At 52.2% G+C, this 24,082-nt stretch overlaps 1 protein-coding gene across 2 annotated transcripts in view; it reads right to left on the reverse strand.

Moving 5' to 3' along the window:
* The window catches only part of LOC134985598 (C-type lectin domain family 10 member A-like), a 33,287-nt gene that overhangs the window by 5,881 nt on the left and 3,324 nt on the right, over nucleotides 1-24,082 (reverse strand). The window contains exons 2-7 of one of the 2 annotated variants that reach the window (XM_063950415.1): nucleotides 11,798-11,855; nucleotides 11,603-11,719; nucleotides 11,047-11,139; nucleotides 5,988-6,029; nucleotides 4,098-4,249; nucleotides 3,444-3,550 (exon numbers count right to left, since the gene is read on the reverse strand). In XM_063950415.1, the coding sequence (XP_063806485.1) occupies nucleotides 3,444-3,550; nucleotides 4,098-4,249; nucleotides 5,988-6,029; nucleotides 11,047-11,139; nucleotides 11,603-11,719; nucleotides 11,798-11,852 (566 nt within the window). In that variant the 5' untranslated portion in view covers nucleotides 11,853-11,855. Of the gene's footprint in view, nucleotides 1-3,443; nucleotides 3,551-4,097; nucleotides 4,250-5,987; nucleotides 6,030-11,034; nucleotides 11,140-11,602; nucleotides 11,720-11,797; nucleotides 11,856-24,082 lie in introns of both variants that reach the window. The other variant, XM_063950414.1, reaches the window with a different exon arrangement.

Raw genomic sequence — 24,082 nt, forward strand, 5'->3', positions numbered from 1 at the left:
AAATAGGGATGGTGTTCCTGTGGTAAGGAGCAGTCAGAGAGTAAGGAATAGGGATGGTGTTCCTGTGGTAAGAAGCAGTCAGAGAGTAAGAAATAGGGATGGTGTTCCTGTGGTAAGGAGCAGTCAGAGAGTAAGGAATAGGGATGGTGTTCCTGTGGTAAGAAGCAGTCAGAGAGTAAGGAATAGGGATAGTGTTCCTGTGGTAAGAAGCAGTCAGAGAGTAAGAAATAGGGATGGAGATCCTGTGGTAAGGAGTAGTCAGAGAGTAAGGAATAGGGATGGAGTTCCTGTGGTAAGGAGCAGTCAGAGAGTAAGGAATAGGGACGGAGTTCCTGTGGTAAGGAGCAGTCTAAGAGTAAGGAATAGGGGTGAAGTTCCTGTGGTAAGGAGTAGTCAGAGTAAGGAATAGGGATGGAGTTACTGTGGTAAGGAGCAGTCAGAGAGAAAGGAATAGGGGTGGAGTTCCTGTGGTAAGTAGCAGTCAGAGTAAGGAATAGGGATGGTGTTCCTGTGGTAAGGAACAGACAGAGAGTAAGGAATAGGGGTGATGTTCATGTGGTAAGGAGTAGTCACTCAATTAGGAATAGGTATAGTGTTCCTGTGGTAGAGACCAGTTTGAGAGTAATTAATATGGATGGTGTTCATGTGGTAAGGAGCAGTCACAGAGCAAGGACTAGGGATGGAGTTCCTGTGGTAAGGCGCAGTCAGAGAGTAAGGAATAGGAGTGAAGTTCCTGTGGTAAGGAGCAGTCAGAGAGTAAGAAATAGTGATGATGTTCCTGTGGTAAGGAGCAGTCAGAGAGTAAGGAATAGGGATGGAGATCCTGTGGTAAGGAGCAGTCAGAGAGTAAGAAATAGGGATGATGTTCCTGTGGTAAGGAGCAGTCAGAGAGTAAGGACTAGGGATGGAGTTCCTGTGGTAAGAAGCAGTCAGAGAGTAAGGAATAGGGATAGTGTTCCTGTGGTACGAAGCAGTCAGAGAGTAAGAAATAGGGATGGTGTTCCTGTGGTAAGGAGCAGTCAGAGAGTAAGGAATAGGGATGGTGTTCCTTTGGTAAGAAGCAGTCAGAGAGTAAGAAATAGGGATGGTGTTCCTGTGGTAAGGAGCAGTCAGAGAGTAAGGAATAGGGATGGTGTTTCTGTGGTAAGAAGCAGTCAGAGAGTAAGGAATAGGGATAGTGTTCCTGTGGTAAGAAGCAGTCAGAGAGTAAGAAATAGGGATGGAGATCCTGTGGTAAGAAGCAGTCAGAGTAAGGAATAGGGATGAAGTTCCTGTGGTAAGGAACAGACAGAGAGTAAGGAATAGGGGTGATGTTCATGTGGTAAGGAGTAGTCACTCAATTAGGAATAGGTATAGTGTTCCTGTGGTAGAGACCAGTTTGAGAGTAATTAATATGAATGGTGTTCATGTGGTAAGGAGCAGTCTGAGAGTAAGGAATAGGGATGGAGTTCCTGTGGTAAGGTGTAGTGAGAGAGTAAGGAATAGGGATGGAGTTCCTGTGGTAAGGTGTAGTCAGAGAGTAAGGAATAGGGATGGAGTTCCTGTGGTAAGGAGTAGTCAGAGAGTAAGGAATAGGGGCAGAGTTACTGTGGTAAGGAGCAGTCAGAGAGTAAGAAATAGGGATGGAGTTCCTGTGGTAAGGCGCAGTCAAAGAGTAAGGACTAGGGATGGAGTTCCTGTGGTAAGGAGTAGTGAGAGAGTAAGGAATAGGGATGGAGTTCCTGTGGTAAGGAGTAGTCAGAGAGTAAGGAATAGGGGCAGAGTTATTGTGGTAAGGAGTAGTCAGAGAGTAAGGAATAGGGGCAGAGTTACTGTGGTAAGGAGCAGTCAGAGAGTAAGAAATAGGGATGGAGTTCCTGTGGTAAGGCGCAGTCAAAGAGTAAGGACTAGGGATGGAGTTCCTGTGGTAAGGAGTAGTCAGAGAGTAAGAAATGGGGATGGAGTACCTGTGGTAAGGAGCAGTCTGAGAGTAAGGAATAGGGATGGAGTTCCTGCGGTAAAGAGTAGTCACAGAGTAAGTAATAGGGATGGAGCTCCTGTGGTAAAGAGCAGTCACAGAGTAAGGAATAGAGATGATGTTCCTGTGACAAGGAGCAGACTGAGAGTAAGGGATAGGGGTAAAGTAACTGTGGTAAAGAGCAGTCAGAGAGTTAGGAATAGGGATGGAGTTCCTGTGGTAAGAAGCAGTCAGAGAGTAAGGAATAGGTGTGAAGTTCCTGTGGTAAGAAGCAGTCAGAGAGTAAGGAATAGGGGTGAAGTTGCTGTGGTAAGGAGCAGTCAGGGAGTAAGGAATAGGGATGGAGTTCATTTGGTAAGTAGTAGTCAGAAAGTAAGGAATAGGGATGGAGTTCCTGTGGTAAGAAGTAGTCAGAGAGTAAGAAATAGGGATGGAGTTCCTGTAGTAAGGAGCCGTCAAAGAGTAAGGACTAGGGATGGAGTTCCTGTGGTAAGGAGCAGTCAGAGAGTAATGAATAGGGGCAGAGTTCCTGTGGTAAGGAGCAGTCTAAGAGTAAGGAATAGGGATGGAGTTCCTGTGGTAAGGAGTAGTCAGAGAGTAAGGAATAGGGGTGAAGTTCCTGTGGTAAGGAGTAGTCAGAGAGTAAGGAATAGGGGTGAAGTTCCTGTGGTAAGGAGTAGTCAGATAATTAGGAATAGGGATAGAGTTCCTGTGGTAAGGAGCAGTCAGAGAGTAAGGAATAGGGATGGAGTTCCTGTGGTAAGGAGCAGTCAGAGAGTAAGGAATAGGGATGGTGTTCCTGTGGTAAGTAGCAGTCAGAGATTAAGGAATAGGGATGGTGCTCCTGTGGTAAGGAGCAGTCAGAGAGTAAGGAAAATGGATGGAGTTCCTGTGATAAAAAGCAGTCAGAGAGTAGGGAAAAGGGATGGAGTTACTGTGGTAAGGAGCAGTCAGAGATTAAGAAATAGGGATGGAGTTCCTGTGGTAAGGAGCAGTCAGGGAGTAAGAAATAGGGATGATGTTCCTGTGGTAAGGAGCAGTCAGAGAGTAAGGAATAGGGATGATGTTCCTGTGGTAAGGAGCAGTCAGGGAGTAAGAAATAGGGATGATGTTCCTCCAGTAAGGAGCAGTCAGAGAGTAAGGAATAGGGATGATGTTCCTCCGGTAAGGAGCAGTCAGAGAGTAAGAAATAGTGATGATGTTCCTGTGGTAAGGAGCAGTCAGAGAGTAAGGAATAGGGATGGAGTTCCTGTGGTAAGGAGCAGTCAGAGAGTAAGTAATGTTGATGGAGTTCCTGTGGTAAGGAGCAGTCAGAGAGTAAGTGATGTTGATGGAGTTCCTGTGGTAAGGAGCAGCCTGAATGATGGAGGGTGAAGTTAAATACACCATTAGACATCTATGGGAGAGGTTAATGTTTCGAGGGATAATGATATAATAGAAACTAATAGGAATGGGTGTGATGGAAGACATAACATGTTTCTCTTACTTTGGTGAGGATGAATATGGGGTCCCATCAACCCATTTCCACTCTCCATCTGATTCAGACAGCCCAATCCACGCTCTTGTTCTCATGGCGAGTTGAGTTACAAAAACCTTCAGGAGACCAGAGAGATAGCAATATATGTAGTCACCAGAGTCACCCACTCACAGAACTCTCCCTCTTCCGTGCTCAGCGCATGATTCAGAGACGGTCGCAGCTGCAGTCTCATGTATGTAGTAACTGCTGCAGTCAGCTTCTCAGTACCACAAAGACGCAACCATCGGACACACATCAGCCGATCATCGAACTTCTGTGTATCTGTATGGTCGCAGCATGGTGGACGGAAACTGACGGAGCTATTTTTTAGAGTCCAGGATTGCAGTCACAAGCTGTGACACGACTGAAAATGGTTGCGATACTCTTGTGCGCAAACAGACTGTCACCAAAGGACCAACTCCGTGCGACGTTGCGACACCGTACTTACATCTACTTACTGATCCCTACTTATGCAGCTCTAACCCTTACACCTGGCTAGTGCCCCAGCTTTTATACCCCTTTCACACCGCACAAATAACCCGGTATTGTCCCGATGAGCAATATTATGGACCAGATATAAATCTCGGCCACGCGTACGGATATATACAATGTATATGCTGATACCTGCTCCTCCTTGGTGTTGATGGCGACCAGCCTGGCGTTCCTCCACTGACACGCGTTCTGCGATTGCTGCCAGGATTTTGCCAAGTTGGAGAAATAGTAGCAGCTGTCTTTGAATTGGTGCCAGTCGTCCGGGCAAGGGCCGTCATACGTGTCTGTAAAGACAAGATACGGGACACTCTTGAGGCAGCGCGGCCATGAGGGGCTGGTGCAGAGACGGACGTACCCCCATCTGCGGAGCCTATCTTTCTGGTTTTCACGCTGCGCATGCTCCGCAGAGTATGCACAGGTGCGGCAGAGCCATACGCATCTCAGTCACAGATATCGCGCATGTATGATGTTATCAAACCAAAGGCCTGATTGAGATGTGTATGTAGCCTGATGGTATATGTATAAATCTGATGTTCAGGGGTCTGCACAGGTGCTGAACGCGTCTTGTGATATCTCTCGCAGCGCATCCGTAGCCACAGCAGGATTGACACGCTGCAGTGTTTGGGGGGTGGAGAAGGGATGGCTACCAGCAGCGTTCTTCAAAACAGGCGCATGTCACCCCAATTTATAGCATGCTGGGCCCAGGGTCTGTGTGGTCGGATCCTACAGCCAGTCCGAGTAAGCTTCAGCATACCCAGACTGAGCAAGGTCTGCTAACTCCATGGGTCATGGTCACGATGGTGATCCGAGACTGTGTCCTCAGACCGGGCACTCGGATCTCGCAGGTGTATGCAGAAGGTGTCTTTCTCCTACAGACACCGCCTCCTCCTGAATTTGCATTTTATATGTACGGAATTGCACAGCTGCATCCCTGCACCTCCTTGTGCCTCCCTGCACCTCACTGTACCTCCCTTCGCCTCCCTGCAACTGCGCAATTCCATACTATACAAATAGGATTCAGGCCCCAAGCGCACAGATAACGGCCAGCCACTCTCATATATGCATATGACTCTGCGTACGGGCAAATATATGCATTTAGTTGCATACACAAAATACAGGAGCAAGTACTATACGGCCCATGGTGCACAGATGTTACCTTACATAGAGACTCACCAGATCACCAGAAAAATAAAATGTATTTGCAGCAACTGTTTTTATATAAACTGCAGATACCTTTATTTATGCTTTAAACATAGAGATGTGGCAAAACGCGTTGGTCCTGCATCCAGACCACAACACCTTCTCCACACTCCCATCTCTAATGCAGTATTTTAGCCAGTGACCCGCACATCAACCAAGACTGACCCGCACATCAACCGAGACTGAACGAGCAATGCAGGTTTTCAACTCTTCCCACTCCCAAATGACTATAGTCCAGCGCCTCACCGTTACATTATAATATAAATGTTGCGTATCACCTGGAAGGCGTCATTATTAATAACTAAGCCCTAGATTTTATTTCTGCTGCCTGAATAAATGTATGTCTGATTACTGAGACTTAAAGGCTCCAAAATTTGCCAAGTGCCTTATACTCTGGGATACAAACATATTGTCGATTTTAATGCTGTCGGCGGTCACAATTATGTAGATGGGACAATGCTGACATGGTTTTACCATTGAAACCATTAGAACTGCGTCGGCATTATAACTTTAAATGTGATGCTTTATGATCAAGCTATAACGCAACACAATGAAATAACATTATAACTAATATGTAGGCATTGCCCCATCAATGTAATGTTGCTGACATTGTGACTGTCGACGGCATTTCATTAAACCACAGAAACTACTTCCCTTACAGTCTGAGGTATGAGGTATGATCGGGGAGGTGCAACAGCTACTGCAGGAGTATTATAGATCAGCAGCCACCATGGCCTTCAGCCGTGTTACCTGTCATGTACTAAGCCTGCTGCCTTACTGTATTCTTATGGGTACAATGGAGAGATATCGTTCCCTACTCACCATTATCACTAATCCCAGGCAGCTGTTTCTGGAAGACCGCACCTACATGGACAACACACAAGTGAGGCCTCCTACATAGCGATGTATCAAACCTGCTAAAGATTGGACAAGTGGAGAAGTTGCCCATACCAACCAATCATTGGACAGCATGTGCTTGATAAATGCTAGCTAGAAAATGATTGGCTGCTCCCTCCTCCAATTCCACTCCATCCTCCAATTCCACTTCATCCACTGATTCCATTCTCTCCTCCGATTCCACTCCCTCCTCCGATTCCACTCCATCCACTGATTCCATTCTCTTCTCCAGTTCTACTCCCTCCTCCAATTCCACTCCCTCCTCCGATTCCACTCCCTCCCCCGATTCCTCTCCCTCCTCCAATTCCATGATTCCACTCCCTCCCCCGATTCCTCTCCCTCCTCCAATTCCATGATTCCACTCCCTCCCCCGATTCCTCTCCCTCCTCCAATTTCACTCCATCCACTGATTCCTCTCCCTCCTCCAATTCCACTCCCTCCCCTGATTCCTCTCCCTTCTCCAATTCCACTCCATCCTCCAATTCCACTCCATCCACTGATTCCTCTCCCTCCTCCAATTCCACTCCCTCCCTCCCCCGATTCCTCTCCCTCCCCTGATTCCTCTCCCTCCTCCAATTCCACCTATCCTCCAATTCCACTCCATCCACTGATTCCATTCTCTTCTCCAGTTCTACTCTCTACCTCCCCCGATTCCTCTCCCTCCTCCGATTCCACTCCCTCCCCCGATTCCTCTCCCTCCTCCAATTACACTCCCTCCTCCGATTCCACTCCCTCCTCCGATTCCTCTCCCTCCTCCAATTCCACTCCATCCACTGATTCCATTCTCTTCTCCAGTTCCACTCCCTCCCCCGATTCCTCTCCCTCCTCCAATTCCACTCCCTCCCCCGATTCCTCTCCCTCCTCAAATTCCACTCCATCCACTGATTCCATTCTCTTCTCCAGTTCTACTCCCTCCCTCCCCCGATTCCTCTCCCTCCTCCAATTCCACTCCATCCACTGATTCCATTCTCTTCTCCAGTTCCACTCCCTCCCCCGATTCCTCTCCCTCCTCCAATTCCACTCCCTCCCCCGATTCCTCTCCCTCCTCGAATTCCACTCCATCCACTGATTCCATTCTCTTCTCCAGTTCTACTCCCTCCCTCCCCCGATTCCTCTCCCTCCTCCAATTCCACTCCATCCCCTGATTCCATTCTCTTCTCCAGTTCTACTCCCTCCCTCCCCCGATTCCTCTCCCTCCTCCAATTCCATGATTCCACTCCCTCCCCCGATTCCTCTCCCTCCTCCGATTTCACTCCCTCCTCCGATTCCACTCCCTCCCCCGATTCCTCTCCCTCCTCCAATTCCACTCCCTGCTCCGATTCCACTCCCTCCTCTGATTCCTCTCCCTCCTCCAATTCCACTCCATCCACTGATTCCATTCTCTTCTCCAGTTCTACTCCCTCCCCCGATTCCTCTCCCTCCTCCAATTCCACTCCCTCCCCCGATTCCTCTCCCTCCTCCAATTCCACTCCATCCACTGATTCCATTCTCTTCTCCAGTTCTACTCCCTCCCTCCCCCGATTCCTCTTCCTCCTCCAATTCCTCCCTCCCTCCCCCGATTCCTCTTCCTCCTCCAATTCCATGATTCCACTCCCTCCCCCGATTCCTCTCCCTCCTCCAATTCCACTCCCTCCCCCGATTCCTCTCCCTCCTCCAATTCCACTCCCTCCTCCAATTCCACTCCATCCACTGATTCCATTCTCTTCTCCAGTTCTACTCCCTCCCTCCCCCGATTCCTCTCCCTCCTCCAATTCCATGATTCCACTCCCTCCCCCGATTCCTCTCCCTCCTCCAATTCCATGATTCCACTCCCTCTCCCGATTCCTCTCCCTCCTCCAATTCCACTCCCTCCCCCGATTCCACTCCCTCCTCCAATTTCACTCCCTTCCACTGATTCCATTCTCTTCTCCAGTTCTACTCCATCCCTCCCCCGATTCCTCTCCCTCCTCCAATTCCATGATTCCACTCCCTCCCCCGATTCCTCTCCCTCCTCCAATTCCACTCCCTCCTCTGATTCCACTCCCTTCCCCGATTCCACTCCCTCCTCCAATTCCACTCCATCCACTGATTCCATTCTCTTCTCCAGTTCTACTCCATCCCTCCCCCTCCTCCAATTCCATGATTCCACTCCCTTCCCCGATTCCACTCCCTCCTCCAATTCCCCTCCATCCACTGATTCCATTCTCTTCTCCGATTCCACTGATTCCACTGTCTCCTCCATTTCCACTCCATCCACTGATTCCACTCACTCCTCCAATTCCACTCCTTCCTGCAATTCCACTCCCTCCTCCAATTCCACTCCATCCACTGATTCCATTCCCTCCTCCAGTTCCACTCCCTCCTCTGATTCCACTCCCTCCTCCAATTCCACTCCTTCCTGCAATTCCACTCCCTCCTCCAATTCCCCTCCATCCACTGATTCCATTATCTCCTCCGATTCCACTCTCTCCTCCATTTCCACTCCATCCATTGATTCCACTCCCTCCTCCAATTCCACTCATTCCTCTAATTCCCCTCCATCCACTGATTCCATTCTCTCCTCCGATTCCACTCCCTGCTCCGATTCCACTCTCTACTCTATTTCCAGTCCATCCACTGATTCCACTCCCTCCTCCTATTCCACTCCCTTCCCTGATTCCACTCCCTCCTCCAATTCCACTCCATCCACTGATTCCATTCTCTTTTCCAGTTCTACTCCCTCCCTCCTCCAATTCCACTCCCTCCTCCGAGTCCACTCCCTTCCCCGATTCCACTCCCTCCTCCGATTCCACTCCCTTCCCCGATTCCACTCCCTCCTCCGATTCTACTCCCTCCTTTTATTCCACTCCCTCCTGCAATTCCCCTCCATCCACTGATTCCATTCTCTCCTCCGATTCCACTCTCTCCTCCATTTCCACTCCATCCACTGATTCCATTCTCTCCTCCGATTCCACTCCCTGCTCTGATTCCACTGTCTCCTCTATTTCCAGTCTATCCACTGATTCCACTCCCTCCTCCAATTCCACTCCCTTCCCTGATTCCACTCCCTCCTCCGATTCCACTCCCTTCCCTGATTCCACTCCCTCCTCCAATTCCCCTCCATCCACTGATTCCATTCCCTCCTCTAGTTCTACTCCCTCCTCCGATTCCACTCCCATCCCCGATTCTACTCCTTCCTCCTATCCAACTCTCTCCCCTGATTCCACTCCCTCCCCCGATTCCACTCCTTCCTCCTATCCAACTCTCTCCCCTGATTACACTCCCTCCTCCGATTACACTCCCTTCCCTGATTCCAATCCTTCCTCCTATCCAACTCTCTCCCCTGATTCCACTCCCTCCTTCAATTCCCCTCCATCCACTGATTCCATTCTCTCCTCCGATTCCACTCCCTGCCCTGATTCCACTCCCTCCTCTATTTCCAGTCCATCCACTGATTCCACTCCCTCCTCCGATTCCACTACCTTTCCTGATTCCACTCCCTCCTCCAATTCCACTCCCTTCCCTGATTCCACTCCCTCCTCCAATTCCACTCCCTCCTCCAATTGCCCTCCATCCACTGATTCCATTCCCTCCTCCAGTTCTACTCCCTCCTCCGATTACACTCCCTCCCCCGATTCCACTCCTTCCTGCTATCCAACTCTCTCCCCTGATTCCACTCCCTCCTCCGATTCCACTCCCATCCCCGATTCCACTCCTTCCTCCTATCCAACTCTCCCCTGATTCCACTCCCTCCTCCGATTCCACTCCCTTTCCTGATTCCACTCCCTCCTCCGATTCCACTCCCTTTCCTGATTCCACTCCCTTTCCTGATTCCACTGCCTCCTCCAATTCCCCTCCATCCACTGATTCCATTCTCTCCTCCGATTCCACTCCCTCCTCCGATTCCACTGTCTCTTCCATTTCCACTCCATTCACTGATTCCATTCTCTCCTCCGATTCCACTCCCTCCTCCAATTCCACTCCTTCCTCCAATTCCACTCCCTCCTCCAATTCCACCCCATCCACTGATTCCATTCTCTTCTCCAGTTCTACTCCCTCCCTCCTCTGATTCCTCTCCCTCCCCCTGATTCCACTCCCTTCCCTGATTCCACTCCCTCCTCCAATTCTCCTCCATCCACTGATTCCATTCCCTCCTCCAGTTCTACTCCCTCCTCTGATTCCACTCCCCTCCCCGATTCCACTCCTTCCTCCTATCCAACTCTTTCCCCTGATTCCACTCCCATCCCCGATTCCACTCCTTCCTCCTATCCAACTCTCTCCCCTGATTCCACTCCCTCCTCTTATTCCACTCCCTTTCCTGATTCCACTCCCTCCTCCGATTCCACTCCCTTTCCTGATTCCACTGCCTCCTCCAATTCCCCTCCATCCACTGATTCCATTCTCTCCTCCGATTCCACTCCCTCCTCCGATTCCACTCCATCCACTGATTCCATTCTCTCCTCCGATTCCACTCCCTCCTCCGATTCCACTCCATCCACTGATTCCATTCTCTCCTCCGATTCCACTCCCTCCTCCGATTCCTCTCCCTCCTCCAATTCCACTCCATCCACTGATTCCATTCTCTTCTCCAGTTCCACTCCCTCCCCCGATTCCTCTCCCTCCTCCAATTCCACTCCCTCCCCCGATTCCTCTCCCTCCTCCAATTCCACCCCATCCACTGATTCCATTCTCTTCTCCAGTTCTACTCCCTCCCTCCTCTGATTCCTCTCCCTCCCCCTGATTCCACTCCATCCACTGATTCCATTCTCTTCTCCAGTTCCACTCCCTCCCCCGATTCCTCTCCCTCCTCCAATTCCACTCCCTCCCCCGATTCCTCTCCCTCCTCCAATTCCACCCCATCCACTGATTCCATTCTCTTCTCCAGTTCTACTCCCTCCCTCCTCTGATTCCTCTCCCTCCCCCTGATTCCACTCCATCCACTGATTCCACTCCAGTCTCCAATTCCACTCCTTCCTCCGATGTTACTCACTGCTGAAGTTCCAGCAATATCCACCTTGAACCTTACCATCCTGATCATACTGTCGCTCATCGTTTGATCTCCCATCAGGGTCACAAATTTGGGAAGCGAGAAGTTTCTCCAACTCCTTCTCATGGAAATCTGTTTAGGAAAGGAGTATCTTCAGCCAGTAGGTTGCAGACACTGATTCATTAAGATGTATATTAAGCAGGTGATACAGTTATAGTAGTGTTGCTGTGAGAGGTGAAATGCGTGGAAACAGAATGAGATATTATAGCAACAGAAACTGGTTTAAAGCGCTGTCTGAGGTATAATGTTCCCATATGCAGCAAAGTGTCCACATGGCAGTACCACACAAGCGCTCCGCGGGGCGATATGGGAGGGACAGCAGGAAGGAATTCCCCGCTCTTTGTTTTCTAGTGATGAAACCCAAAGGCTCTTCTTCAGGAAGACAGAAGGCTGAAGCTGGTCCCTGTTGGTAAGGACACCCAGCGACGATTGGCCATTACAGCTCACCACCAATGGCCATTATGGAAGAGCAGGATAAGGATGAGTATCATTAGGACCCCAGTGATTTGCTCTGTGTAGGTATCTGGTAACTTACCTCTGCTGGTAACAGTGATTATGATGTTCAGGCTGATAAGTGCAACACACATGCACAAGAGAAGGCCAAGGAGACGGGAGGAGAAGGGCTGCTGACACCACCGGGACATTCTGCTGACTAGATGGAGTACGATAATGTATGGATTAGACATTGTAATAGAAATCGGCTCCACCCCATCAATTATGTCATAAATACCTTCTCTATTGTCATTTGCAGTCAGCTGCTCGAAGTCTCGGTCATCCATCCCCATCGCCTGGAAGAGAATGAGAGGAGAGATCATTCCATAGTGACCAATGTGTCTCACACTATGCACTATAAAGGATTACAAGTCTCCAAGGGATTGTGCAGCCAGGGGTGCTGAGTGGGGGTCCTCACTTCTCAGTCCTCCCTCAGCACCCCTCTCAGTCCTCCCTCAGCACCCCTCTCAGTCCTCCCTCAGCACCCATCTCAATTCTCCCTCAGCACCCCTCAGTTCTCCCTCAGCAAGCCTTTCAGTCCTCCCTCAGTACCCCTCTCAGTACTCCCTCAGCACCCCTCTCAGTCCTCCCTCAGCACCGCTCTCAGTCCTCCCTCAGCACCCCTCTCAGAACTCCCTCAGCACCCCCTCAGTCCTCCCTCAGCACCCCTCTCAGTCCTCCCTCAGCACCCCCCTCTCAGTTCTCCCTCAGGACCCCTCAGTTCTCCCTCAGCAAGCCATTCAGTCCTCCCTCAGCACCCCTCTTAGTACTCCCTCAGTTCTCCCTCAGCACCCCTCTAAGTACTCCCTCAGCACCTCTCTCCGTTCTCCCTAAGCACCCTTCTCAGTACTCCTTCAGTTCTCCCTCAGCACCCCTCTCAGTACTCCCTCAGCACCTCTCTCCATTCTCCCTCAGCACCTTTCTCAGTACTCCCTCAGCACCCCCCTCAGTTCTCCCTCAGCACCCCTCTCAGTACTCCCTCAGCACTACTCCCTCAGCACCCCTCTCAGTACTCCCTCAGCACCCCCCTCAGTTGTCCCTCAACACTCCTCTCAGTACTTCCTCAGAACCCATCTCAGTTCTCCCGCAGCACCCACCCCCCTCAGTTCTTCCTCAACACCCCTCTCAGTTCTCCCTCAGCACCCTTCTCAGTACTCCCTCAGCACCCCTCTCAGTTCTCCCTTAGCACCCCCTCAGTTCTCCCTCAGTTCTCCCTCAGCACCCCTCTCAGTACTCCCTCAGCACCTCTCTCAGTACTCCCTCAGCACCCCTCTCAGTTCTCCCTCAGCACCCCCCTCAGTTGTCCCTCAACACCCCTCTCAGTTCTCCCTAAGCACCCCTCTCAGTACTCCCTCAGCACCCCTCTCAGTACTCCCTCAGTTCTCCCTCAGCACCTCTCTCAGTACTTCCTCAGCACCCCTCTCAGTTCTCCCTCAGCACCCCACTCAGTTGTCCCTCAACACCCCTCTCAGTTCTCCCTCAGCACCCCTCTCAGTTCTCCCTCTGCACCCTTCTCAGTACTCCCTCAGCACCCCTCTCAGTTCTCCCTCAGCACCACCTCAGTTCTCCCTCAACACCCCTTTCAGTACTTCATCAGAACACTTCTCAGTTCTCCCTCAGTTCTCCCTCAGCACCCCACTCAGTTCTCCCTCAGCACCCCTCTCAGTACTCCCTCAGTTCTCCCTCAGCACCCCTCTCAGTACTCCCTCAGCACCTCTCTCAGTACTCCCTCAGCACCCCTCTCAGTTCTCCCTCAGCAATCCCCTCAGTTCTCCCTCAACACCCCTCTCAGTTCTCCTTCAGCTTCCCTCTCAGTACTCCCTCAGCACCCCTCTCAGTACTCCATCAGCACCCTCCTCAGTTCTTCCTCAGCACCCCTCTCAGTTCTCCCTCGGGACCCCCTGAGTTCTCCCTCAACACCCCTCTCAGTACTTCATCAGAACACTTCTTAGTTCTCCCTTTGCACCCCCCTCAGTTCTCCCTCAGCACCCCTCTTAGTTCTCCCTCAGCACCCCTCTCAGTTCTCCCACAGCACCCCTCTCTGTACTCCCTCAGCACCTCTCTCAGTACTCCCTCAGCACCCTTCTCAGTTTTCCCTCAGCAATCCCCTCAGTTCTCCCTCAACACCCCTCTCAGTTCTCCTTCAGCTCCCCTCTCAGTACTCCCTCAGCACCCCCCTCAGTTGTCCCTCAACACCACTCTCAGTTCTCCCTCAGCACCCCTCTCAGTTCTCCCTCAGCACCCCCTCAGTTCTCCCTCAGCACCCCTCTTAGTTCTCCCTCAGCACCCCTCTCAGTTCTCCCTCAGCACCCCTCTCAGTACTCCCTCAGCACCTCTCTCAGTACTCCCTCAGCACCCCTCTCAGTTTTCCCTCAGCAATCCCCTCAGTTCTCCCTCAACACCCCTCTCAGTTCTCCTTCAGCTCCCCTCTCAGTACTCCCTCAGCACCCCCCTCAGTTCTCCCTCAACACCACTCTCAGTTCTCCCTCAGCACCCCTCTCAGTTCTCCCTCAGCACCCTTCTCAGTACTCCCTCAGCACCCCTCTCAGTTCTCCCTCAGCACCCCCTCAGTTCTCCCTCAACACCCCTCTCAGTACTTCATCAGAACACTTCTCAGTTCTCCCTCAGCACCCCCCTCAGTTCTCCCTCAGCACCCCTCTCAGTACTCCCTCAGTTCTCCCTCAGCACCCCTCTCAGTACTCCCTCAGCACCTCTCTCAGTACTCCCTCAGCACCTCTCTCAGTTCTCCCTCAGCAATCCCCTCAGTTCTCCCTCAACACCCCTCTCAGTTCTCCCTCGGGACTCACTCAGCTCCCCCCAATACCCCTCTCAGTTTGCCCTCAGCACCCCTCTCAGTTCTCCCTCAGAACTCCCTCAGCTCCCATCTCAGTTCTCACTCAGCACCCTTCTCAGTACTCCTACAGCACCCCTCTTAGTTTTCCCTCAGCACCCCCTCAGTTCTCCAGAAGATCCCCTCTCCGTACTCCCTCAGCATCCCTCTCAGTACTCCCTCAGAATCCCTCTCAGTACTCCCTCAGCACCCCTCTCAGTTCTCCCTCAACTCCCATCTCAGTTCTCCCTCAGCACCCATTCAGTTCTTCCTCAGCTCCCATCTCAGTACTCCCTCAGCACCCCTCTCAGTTCTCCCTTAGCACCCCCCTCAGTTGTCCCTCAACACCCCTCTCAGTTCTCCCTCAGCACCCCTCTCAGTTCTTCCTCAGCACTTCTCAACTCCCATCTCAGTACTCTCTCAGCACCCTTCTCAGTTCTCCCTCAGCACCCCTCTCAGTTCTCCCTCAGCACCCCTCTCAGTTCTCCCTCAGCACCCCTTCAGTTCTTCCTCAGCTCCCATCTCAGTACTCCCTCAGCACCCCTCTCAGTTCTTCCTAAGCACTTCTCAACTCCCATCTCAGTACTCTCTCAGCACCCCTCTCAGTTGTCCCTCAACACCCCTCTCAGTTCTCCCTCAGCACCCCTCTCAGTTCTCCCTCAGCACCCCTCTCAGTTCTTCCTCATTACTTCTCAACTCCCATCTCAGCACCCCTCTCAGTACTCCCTCAGCACACCTCTCAGTTCTCCCTCAGCCCCCCTTCAGTTCTTCCTCAGCACCCCTCTCAGTTCTCCCTCAGCTCCCATCTCAGTTCTCCCTCAGCACCCCCTTCAGTTCTTCCTCAGCTCCCATCTCAGTACTCCCCCAGCACCCCTCTCAGTTCTTCCTCAGCACCCCCCTCAGGTCTCCCTCACCTCCCATCTCAGGTCTCCCTCAGCACCCCTTCAGTTCTTCCTCAGCTCCCATCTCAGTACTCCCCCAGCACCCCTCTCAGTACTTCCTCAGCACCCCCCTCAGTTCTCCCTCAGCTCCCATCTCAGGTCTCCCTCAGCACCCCTTCAGTTCTTCCTCAGCTCCCATCTCAGTACTCCCCCAGCACCCCTCTCAGTACTTCCTCAGCACTCCCCTCAGTTCTCCCTCAGCACCCCCCTCAGTTCTCCCTCAACACCCCTCTGAGTACTCCCTCAGCACCCCCTCAGTTCTCCCTCAACACCCCTCTCAGTACTTCCTCAGTACCCATGTCAGTTCTCCCTCAGCACCCCCCTTAGTTCTCCCTCAGCACCCCTCTCAGTTCTCCCTCAGCATCCCTCTCAGTTCTCCCTCAGCATCCCTCTCAGTACTCCCTCAGTTCTCCCTCAGCACCCCTCTAAGTACTCCATCAGCACCCCTCTCAGTACTCCATCAGCACCCCTCTCAGTTCTCCCTTAGAACTCCCACAGCTCCCCTCTCAGTACTCCGTCAGCACCCTCCTCCGTTCTCCCTCAGCACCCCCCTCAGTTCTCCCTCAACACCCCTCTCAGTTTTCCCTCAGCACCCCTCTCTGTTCTCCCTCAGCACCCTCTCAGTTCTCCCTCAGTACTCCCTCAGCACCCCCCTCAGTACTCTCTCAGCACCCCTCTCAGATCACCCTTAGCACCCCTCTTAGTTCTTCCTCAGAACCCCTCTCAGTTCTCCCTCAGCACCCCTCTCAGTTCTCCCTCAGTACTCCCTCACCACCCCCTCAGTACTCCCTCAGCACCCCTCTCAGTACTCCCTCAGCACCCCTCTCAGTTCTCCCTCGGCACCCCTCTCAGTTCTCCCTCATCACCCCTCTCAGTTCTCCCTCAGCACCCCCTCAGTTCTCCCTCAGCACTTCCTCAGCTCCCCTCAGCTTACTCCCTCAGCACCCCTCTCAGTTCTCCCTTAGCACCCTTCTCAGTTCTCTCTCAGTTCTCCCTCAGCATCCCTCTCAGTTCTCCCTCAGCACCCTTCTCAGTTCTCCCTCAGTTCTCCCTCAGCATCCCTCTCAGTTCGCCCTCAGCACCCTTCTCAGTTCTCCCTCAGCACCCTTCTCAGTTCTCCCTCAGCACCCCTCTCAGTTCGCCCTCAGCACCCCTCTCAGTTTTCCCTCAGCACCCCTCTCAGTACTCCCTCAGCACCCCCCTCAGTACTCTCTCAGCACCCCTCTCAGATCACCCTTAGCACCCCTCTTAGTTCTTCCTCAGAACCCCTCTCAGTTCTCCCTCAGCACCCCTCTCAGTTCTCCCTCAGTACTCCCTCACCACCCCCTCAGTACTCCCTCAGCACCCCTCTCAGTACTCCCTCAGCACCCCTCTCAGTTCTCCCTCAGCACCCCTCTCAGTTCTCCCTCAGCACCCTTCTCAGTTCTCCCTCAGCATCCCTCTCAGTTCTCCCTCAGCACCCTTCTCAGTTCTCCCTCAGTTCTCCCTCATCACCCTTCTCAGTTCTCCCTCAGTTCTCCCTCAGCACCCTTCTCAGTTCTCCCTCAGCACCCCTCTCAGTTCTCCCTCAGCACCCTTCTCAGTTCTCCCTCAGCACCCTTCTCAGTTCTCCCTCAGCACCCCTCTCAGTTCTCCCTCAGCACCCTTCTCAGTTCTACCTCAGCACCCTTCTCAGTTCTACCTCAGCACCCTTCTCAGTTCTCCCTCAGCACCCTTCTCAGTTCTCCCTCTGCACCCTTCTTAGTTCTCCCTCAGCACCCTTCTCAGTTCTCCCTCAGCACCCTTCTCAGTTCTCCCTCAGCACCCCCCTCAGTTCTCCCTCAGCACCCTTCTCAGTTCTCCCTCAGCACCCCTCTCAGTTCTCTCTCAGCACCCCTCTCAGTTCTCCCTCAGCACCCTTCTCAGTTCTCCCTCAGCACCCTTCTCAGTTCTCCCTCAGCATCCCTCTCAGTTCTCCCTCAGCACCCTTCTCAGTTCTCCCTCAGCACCCCTCAGTTCTCCCTCATCACCCTTCTCAGTTCTCCCTCAGTTCTCCCTCAGCACCCCTCTCAGTTCTCCCTCAGCACTCCCTCAGTGCTGGGTTGGGGCAGAGGCAGTGATAGTTATTGACAGTGATGTTGATGGTTTAGCCATCGGTGATGGAGATCTGACAGTTCCCTGGCATCAATAGCAGACATCCAGCAATTGGATTTTTTAAGACTCTGCAGGGGGTAAGAAGCTTATCTCCCCCCCCCCCCCCCCCCCCAGTGTCCAATAAAGCCCCATCCATCTTCCATTATTGGCCTCTTGCCCACAGTGCAGCACAATGAGGGATGTTCATTGATAGTTGAAACCAGCGATGGTTTCCCACCTATGGTTTCATGCCATCCATGATAAGCACCGATGACACCATTGATGTAGACCAGTGGTTCCTAAGCTTGGTCCTCAAGGACCCCCCAACAGTTCATGTTTTCCAGGTCTCCTCACAGAATCACAAGTGAAATAATTAGCTCCACCTGTGGGTCTTTTATAATGTGTCAGTGAGTAATGAGTACACCTGTGCTCCTGCTGGGTGACCTGGAAAACATGAGCTGGCAGCACGGATGGTGTAGTGGTTAGCATTACTGCCTCACAGCACTGAGGTCATGGGTTCAATTCCCACCATGGCCCTAACTGTGTGGAGTTTGTATATTCTCCCTGTACTTGCGTGGGTTTCCTCCGGGTACTCCGGTTTCCCCCCACAATCCAAAAATATACTGGTAGGTTAATTGGCTTCCAACAAATTTAACACTAGCGTGAATGTGTGTGCGTGTACATGTGATAGGGAATATAGAGTGTAAGCTCCACTGGGGCAGGGACTGATGTGAATGGCCAAATATTCTCTGTACAGCGCTGCGGATTATGTGTGCGCTATATAAGTAAATGGTAATAAATAAATATTAAATCATTATTGGGGATCCTTGAAGACTGAGTTTGGGAGCCAGTGATGTAGACCAACAATGGGTATTTCTCCCGTGATAACACCCAGGCTGGGAATTGCCAGGGAAGCAGAGAGAACGTACATATTGCGTCCTATGATACCCCGCTACGCGATGTCTGACACTGGAGTGCGCTACTGTGCATGTGACTACACAGGCGGATAATTCCCAGCAGCCTCGGCGGCTGCGCAGGAGTTCAGGGGCAGGTCACATGGACCAGTGTCAGGAGGTGAGGTCAGCGGAAGGCGGTCAGGACTGAGAACTGTGGCAGCCATTTTGAGAAACAGCAGCTGCGTTGTTGTGGTGCTGGCTGACAGGACGGCTGTACGTGAGAGGTTCCGCCACCGCCAGCCTGCTGGGAACCGGAGCTGTGCGTGGAGCTGGAGTGGCCCAGGCAGTACTGTGATCTGAGTGCAGCCTCCCCTCCACCTCCCTCAGCGAGAGAGGCAGGCCCTGGAGACACGGCTCCCCTGCGGGGATAGATCTATATCACAAAGCAACAGTCAGCATTGGAGAGTCTAGTCTGTACCACAGGGTTAGCAATTAACGTAGAGCTAGTGTTCGGATATAGGGGTTCATTCCGAGTTGATAACTCGCTAGCAGTTTTTAGCAGCCGTGCAAACGCATAGTCGCCGCCCACTGGGGAGTGTATTTTCGCCTGTGCAGAAGTGCGAACGCCTGTGCAGCAGAGCGCCTGCAAAAACATTTTGTGCAAAACAAGACCAGCCCTGGACTTACTCTTCGTGTGCGTTGGTTCTAACGACGGAGGGACGGCTTTTGATGTCACACACCCGACCAGTGTTCGCCCAGCCACGCCTGCGTTTTCCCCGACACGCCTGCGTTTTTCTAAGCACTCCCTTAAAACGGTCGGTTGACACCCAGAAACGCCCCTTTCTGTCAATCTTCCTGCGTTCTGCCAGGCGACTGAAAGCTTCGCTAGAACCTGTGCAAAATCACAAAGGACTTTGTACCCGTACGTCGCGCGTGCGCATTGCGGTGCATACGCATGCGCAGAAATGCCGATTTTTAGCCTGATCGCTGCATGCGAACAACGGCAGCTAGCGATCAACTCGGAATGACCTCCGTAGTAACAGTAACTTATTTTGGCCCATTAATCTTCAGTCTAAGATCAGGAATAATTCAACTAGTCAACCAAACGTTCATTCAGAAACTGCAACAGTATATGAAGGATCGATATGTGCACCAACAAAAGACTGGCCAGTGAAGAGTCAGAGGCGCAGACTGTGGGACAGGTGACCATTATTGTTAGAGTATATGTGTGTATATATATATATATATATATATATATGTCTGCAGAACACTAGTTTTCCAAGTTGCTTCTTTGTGTACTGAGCTGTTTATTTATTTCATTGTTGAATTATTGGTGAAGTGTCGCATGAATATATTATAGTGACAGTATATTATAGTCTGTGATATATCGCCGGTAATTACTGTACATACACAATAAGTTCCTGGATCTTGTGGGAGAGATCCATCGGCCATGGCATGTGTGTGCAACTGGCGCCGAATCTGCCTCAGGCCCTTTACGGTTGAATGAGCACATTTCAGATATTCGTGCAATCTGTAAAACACGAAAGACGAGGTGGCCTCCCAATGTGCAGGGGCCATCGAAAGGGTTTCGCGAGCCCGGGTGCTGGGGGCGTGGCCAAATTCAGGGAGGCGTGGTCACGCCCCATCAAAAAATAGTTGCACGCACACACTCACCCCACCACAATCACTTCTCCTTTGTGATTACCGGGAACACAACGTGCTGCTGTTTATGTGGATATTGCTGTCAGTGATGTCACTGTAATCAGTCAGGAAATCCTGCAAGCCCTGAAATACGGCGGAGGGCGGAGGGCGGAGGGCGGTGCTGATAGTACAGCTAGGCTGACCATACTGTCCCTTTATCCTGGGACGCTCATGGATTACACAGGTTCGGGGGCTGCTTAAAACCAGGTGAAATGCAGACTTGTAGCCAGCCAGCCCCAGAACCTGTGTAACTCATGTGTCCCAGGTTAGAGGGATTGTCTGGTTACCCTAGTACAGTGCTCAGTGCTACACAGTGGGGGTAAATCTGAGTTGATCGCAGCAGCAAATTTGTTAGCAGTTGGGCAAAACCATGTGCACTGCAGGAGGGGCAGATATAACATGTGCAGAGAGAGTTAGATTTGGGTGGGGTGTGTTCAAACTGAAATCTAAATTGCAGTATAAAAATAAAGCAGCCAGTATTCCCTGCACAGAAACAGTATACCCCACCCAAATCTAACTCTCTCTGCACATGTTACATCTGCCCCACCTGCAGTGCACATGGTTTTGCCCAACTGCTAACAAATTTGCTGCTGCGATCAGGTCTGAGTTACCCCCATTATGTGCAGGTGTGAGAACCCCTCGGTACAGAGGTAACAATTCCCACCAATCCGGGTGCAGCGCGCCTCCTCTGACCCCTGGGATTGCGGCTGAGCCAGTAGAGACACCGCAGCGGGAATACCAGCCTATGACCCGCTCTCATTATAGCTGACCAGCATGCGGAGGAAGGGGCATCACAGGGGTGACAATGGCCAATCACCGGATGGGAGAGCGGTCCTCACAGGCCACAGGACCTCAGCCACTCGGCTTCGCCTGTTTAGCGTTTCCGCACTGGAACTTGCCTGCACTCCTGGAATGTGCGGGAGACTGCAGAATCTCTGGTGGCTCTCCCAGATGCCTGATAACGCAGGTAAGTCTCCTGAAGGCCACCCGTTGCTGTCACCATCATAGGACCTCTGCAAGTGGGTGTATCCGCTGCCCCAGGTTTGGCGGCTGCACCTGTGAATCCGGCTCACCGCGGCAACCCGTCCCCTTACTCCTGTGAGGAGACATCATGGAGCCATCCGCACAGCTCAGGCCCTGATCCCGAGGTGGGTGCGAGGTGTTCCCGTTGCTGGGTGATTACTGTTGTACTGCGCTTGCGTCCCAGTGGCCTTGTGAAGGTTGCACTGCGGATTTCGGGCATTCTGGGAGCAATTGTGTGACATAATGGGGGGGGGGGTAGATTCTAATAAGTCGGATGTAGCCACATCTGGCCGCGCCTGCGTCTATTGGCGGTCGCCCATCTGCAACTGTATGTCCATAGGCAAGTGAAGGGGGTTCACAGTCACTTAGACCACCCACCCAGGCCAGCCGCTCAGGTCATGACCCCAGTAGCAGCCAGTGCTACATAATACAGTTATAATGGAGCTGCGGTATATAATGCGGTATATAATGCAGGACACAGGACGGAGCAGAAGCCTCACTGCAGCGGCTTCTTCTGCCGAATCTGTTCTGTGCGTGGATCTGAGCGCTCAGTCAGCGCAACAGACCAGAGAGCAGCTGCCAGCAACAAGAGACAGGCATCTTACCATGAGGCGGGAGAATGTGGGTGTATGAAGCATAGGCCCTCATTCCGAGTTGATCGGTCGCAAGGCGAATTTAGCAGAGTTACACACGCTAAGCCGCCGCCTACTGGGAGTGAATCTTAGCTTCTTAAAATTGCGACCGATGTATTCGCAATATTGCGATTACTAACTACTTAGCAGTTTCAGAGTAGCTTCAGACTTACTCTGCCTGTGCGATCATTTCAGTGCTTGTCGTTCCTGGTTTGACGTCACAAACACACCCAGCGTTCGCCCAGACACTCCCACCGTTTCCCCGGCCACTCCTGCGTTTTTCCCAGAAACGGTAGCGTTTTCAGCCACACGCCCCTGAAACGCCGTGTTTCCGCCCAGTAACACCCATTTCCTGTCAATCACATTACGATCGCCGGAGCGAAGAAAAAGCCGTGAGTAAAAATACTTTCTTCATAGTAAAGTTACTTGGCGCAGTCGCAGTGCGAACATTGCGCATGCGTACTAAGCGGATTTTCATTGCGATGTGATGAAAAATACCGAGCGAACAACTCGGAATGAGGGCCAATGTTCTATTTCCTAATGAGGGTATTATGTATGCGGATTTTGTGTGGGATGTTTAACCCTTTCCTGGCCACTTGCTGTGTATATGAGATAAATGTTTCCTGCAGAATGTTTTGTAGACTCTCTCCCCTGCAGGCCATACTGTTTAGACACGGGGAAGGGGGATCCCATTTTTTTAGGGTCCCAACTTTCTGAGGAATTCCAGATCCAGGGCTGACCAGTTTGGAGCTGGGGCCGCGGTGCTGTGTGTCGCCCTGCTGGGGCTCTAACACCCAGCATCTGGAAACCCCCCTCTAGACATCCTGCATTTGCCCCTAAAACGCCCTTCCCTGGTGCACATCCGTGCGTCCAATGTGCAGTAACTGAGACGCTCACTGTCAGTGTCCGCAGGTGCTGGAATACCGCCAGGTGCATCTATACATGTCACCATCAGTCACACCAGTCCTGCAACAGGTACTGATTATCCATCGGAGTACGGCCGCCTGCGTGCACGGATCTACATCTAGGAACGCAGCCACTGTCAGCAACACACCTGCGGCACTCCCATTACATGCAACATCTCCCTGCCTCTGTTTAGCTACCCCCCGATCACCTCCCAAGAACCCCCCCCCCCTTACATTTCTGCTGCCGTGTGTCCCAGTCTGTACTGCGTCTACGTACAAGTTACATCTGCCCCACCTGCAGTGCTGCATGGTGTTACCCAGGTCTCTCTGCACATGTTACATCTGCCCCACCTGCAGTGCAGCATGGTGTTACCCAGGTATCTCTGCACATGTTACATCTGCCCCACCTGCAGTGCAGCATGTTGTTACCCAGGTCTCTCTGTACATGTTACATCTGCCCCACCTGCAGTGCTGCATGGTGTTACCCAGGTCTCTCTGCACATGTTACATCTGCCCCACCTGCAGTGCAGCATGGTGTTACCCAGGTCTCTCTGCACATGTTACATCTGCCCCACCTGCAGTGCAGCATGGTGTTACCCAGGTCTCTCTGCACATGTTACATCTGCCCCACCTGCAGTGCAGCATGGTGTTACCCAGGTCTCTCTGTACATGTTACATCTGCCCCACCTGCAGTGCAGCATGGGGTTACCCAGGTCTCTCTGCACATGTTACATATGCCCCACCTGCAGTGCAGCATGGGGTTACTCAGGTCTCTCTGCACATGTTACATCTGCCCCACCTGCAGTGCAGCATGGTGTTACCCATGTATCTCTGTACATGTTACATCTGCCCCACCTGCAGTGCAGCATGATGTTACCCAGGTCTCTCTGTACATGTTACTTCTGCCCCACCTACAGTGCAGCATGATGTTACCCAGGTCTCTCTGCACATGTTACATCTGCCCCACCTGCAGTGCAGCATGTTGTTACCCAGATGTCTCTGTACATGTTACATCTGCCCCCACCTGCAGTGCAGCATGGTGTTACTCAGGTCTCTCTGCACATGTTACATCTGCCACACCTGCAGTGCAGCATGGTGTTACCCAGGTCTCTCTGCGCATGTTACATCTACCCCACCTGCAGTACAGCATGGTGTTACCCAGGTCTCTCTGCACATGTTACATCTGCCCCACCTGCAGTGCAGCATGGTGTTACCCAGGTCTCTCTGTACATGTTACATCTGCCCCACCTGCAGTGCAGCATGGGGTTACCCAGGTCTCTCTGCACATGTTACATCTGCCCCACCTGCAGTGCAGCATGGGGTTACTCAGGTCTCTCTGCACATGTTACATCTGCCCCACCTGCAGTGCAGCATGGGGTTACCCAGGTCTCTGTACATGTTACATCTGCCCCACCTGCAGTGCAGCGTGGTGTTACCCAGGTCTCTCTGTACATGTTACATCTGCCCCACCTGCAGTGCAGCA

Source organism: Pseudophryne corroboree (assembly GCF_028390025.1).
Source record: "Pseudophryne corroboree isolate aPseCor3 chromosome 6 unlocalized genomic scaffold, aPseCor3.hap2 SUPER_6_unloc_1, whole genome shotgun sequence".
Classification (NCBI taxonomy): domain Eukaryota; kingdom Metazoa; phylum Chordata; class Amphibia; order Anura; family Myobatrachidae; genus Pseudophryne; species Pseudophryne corroboree.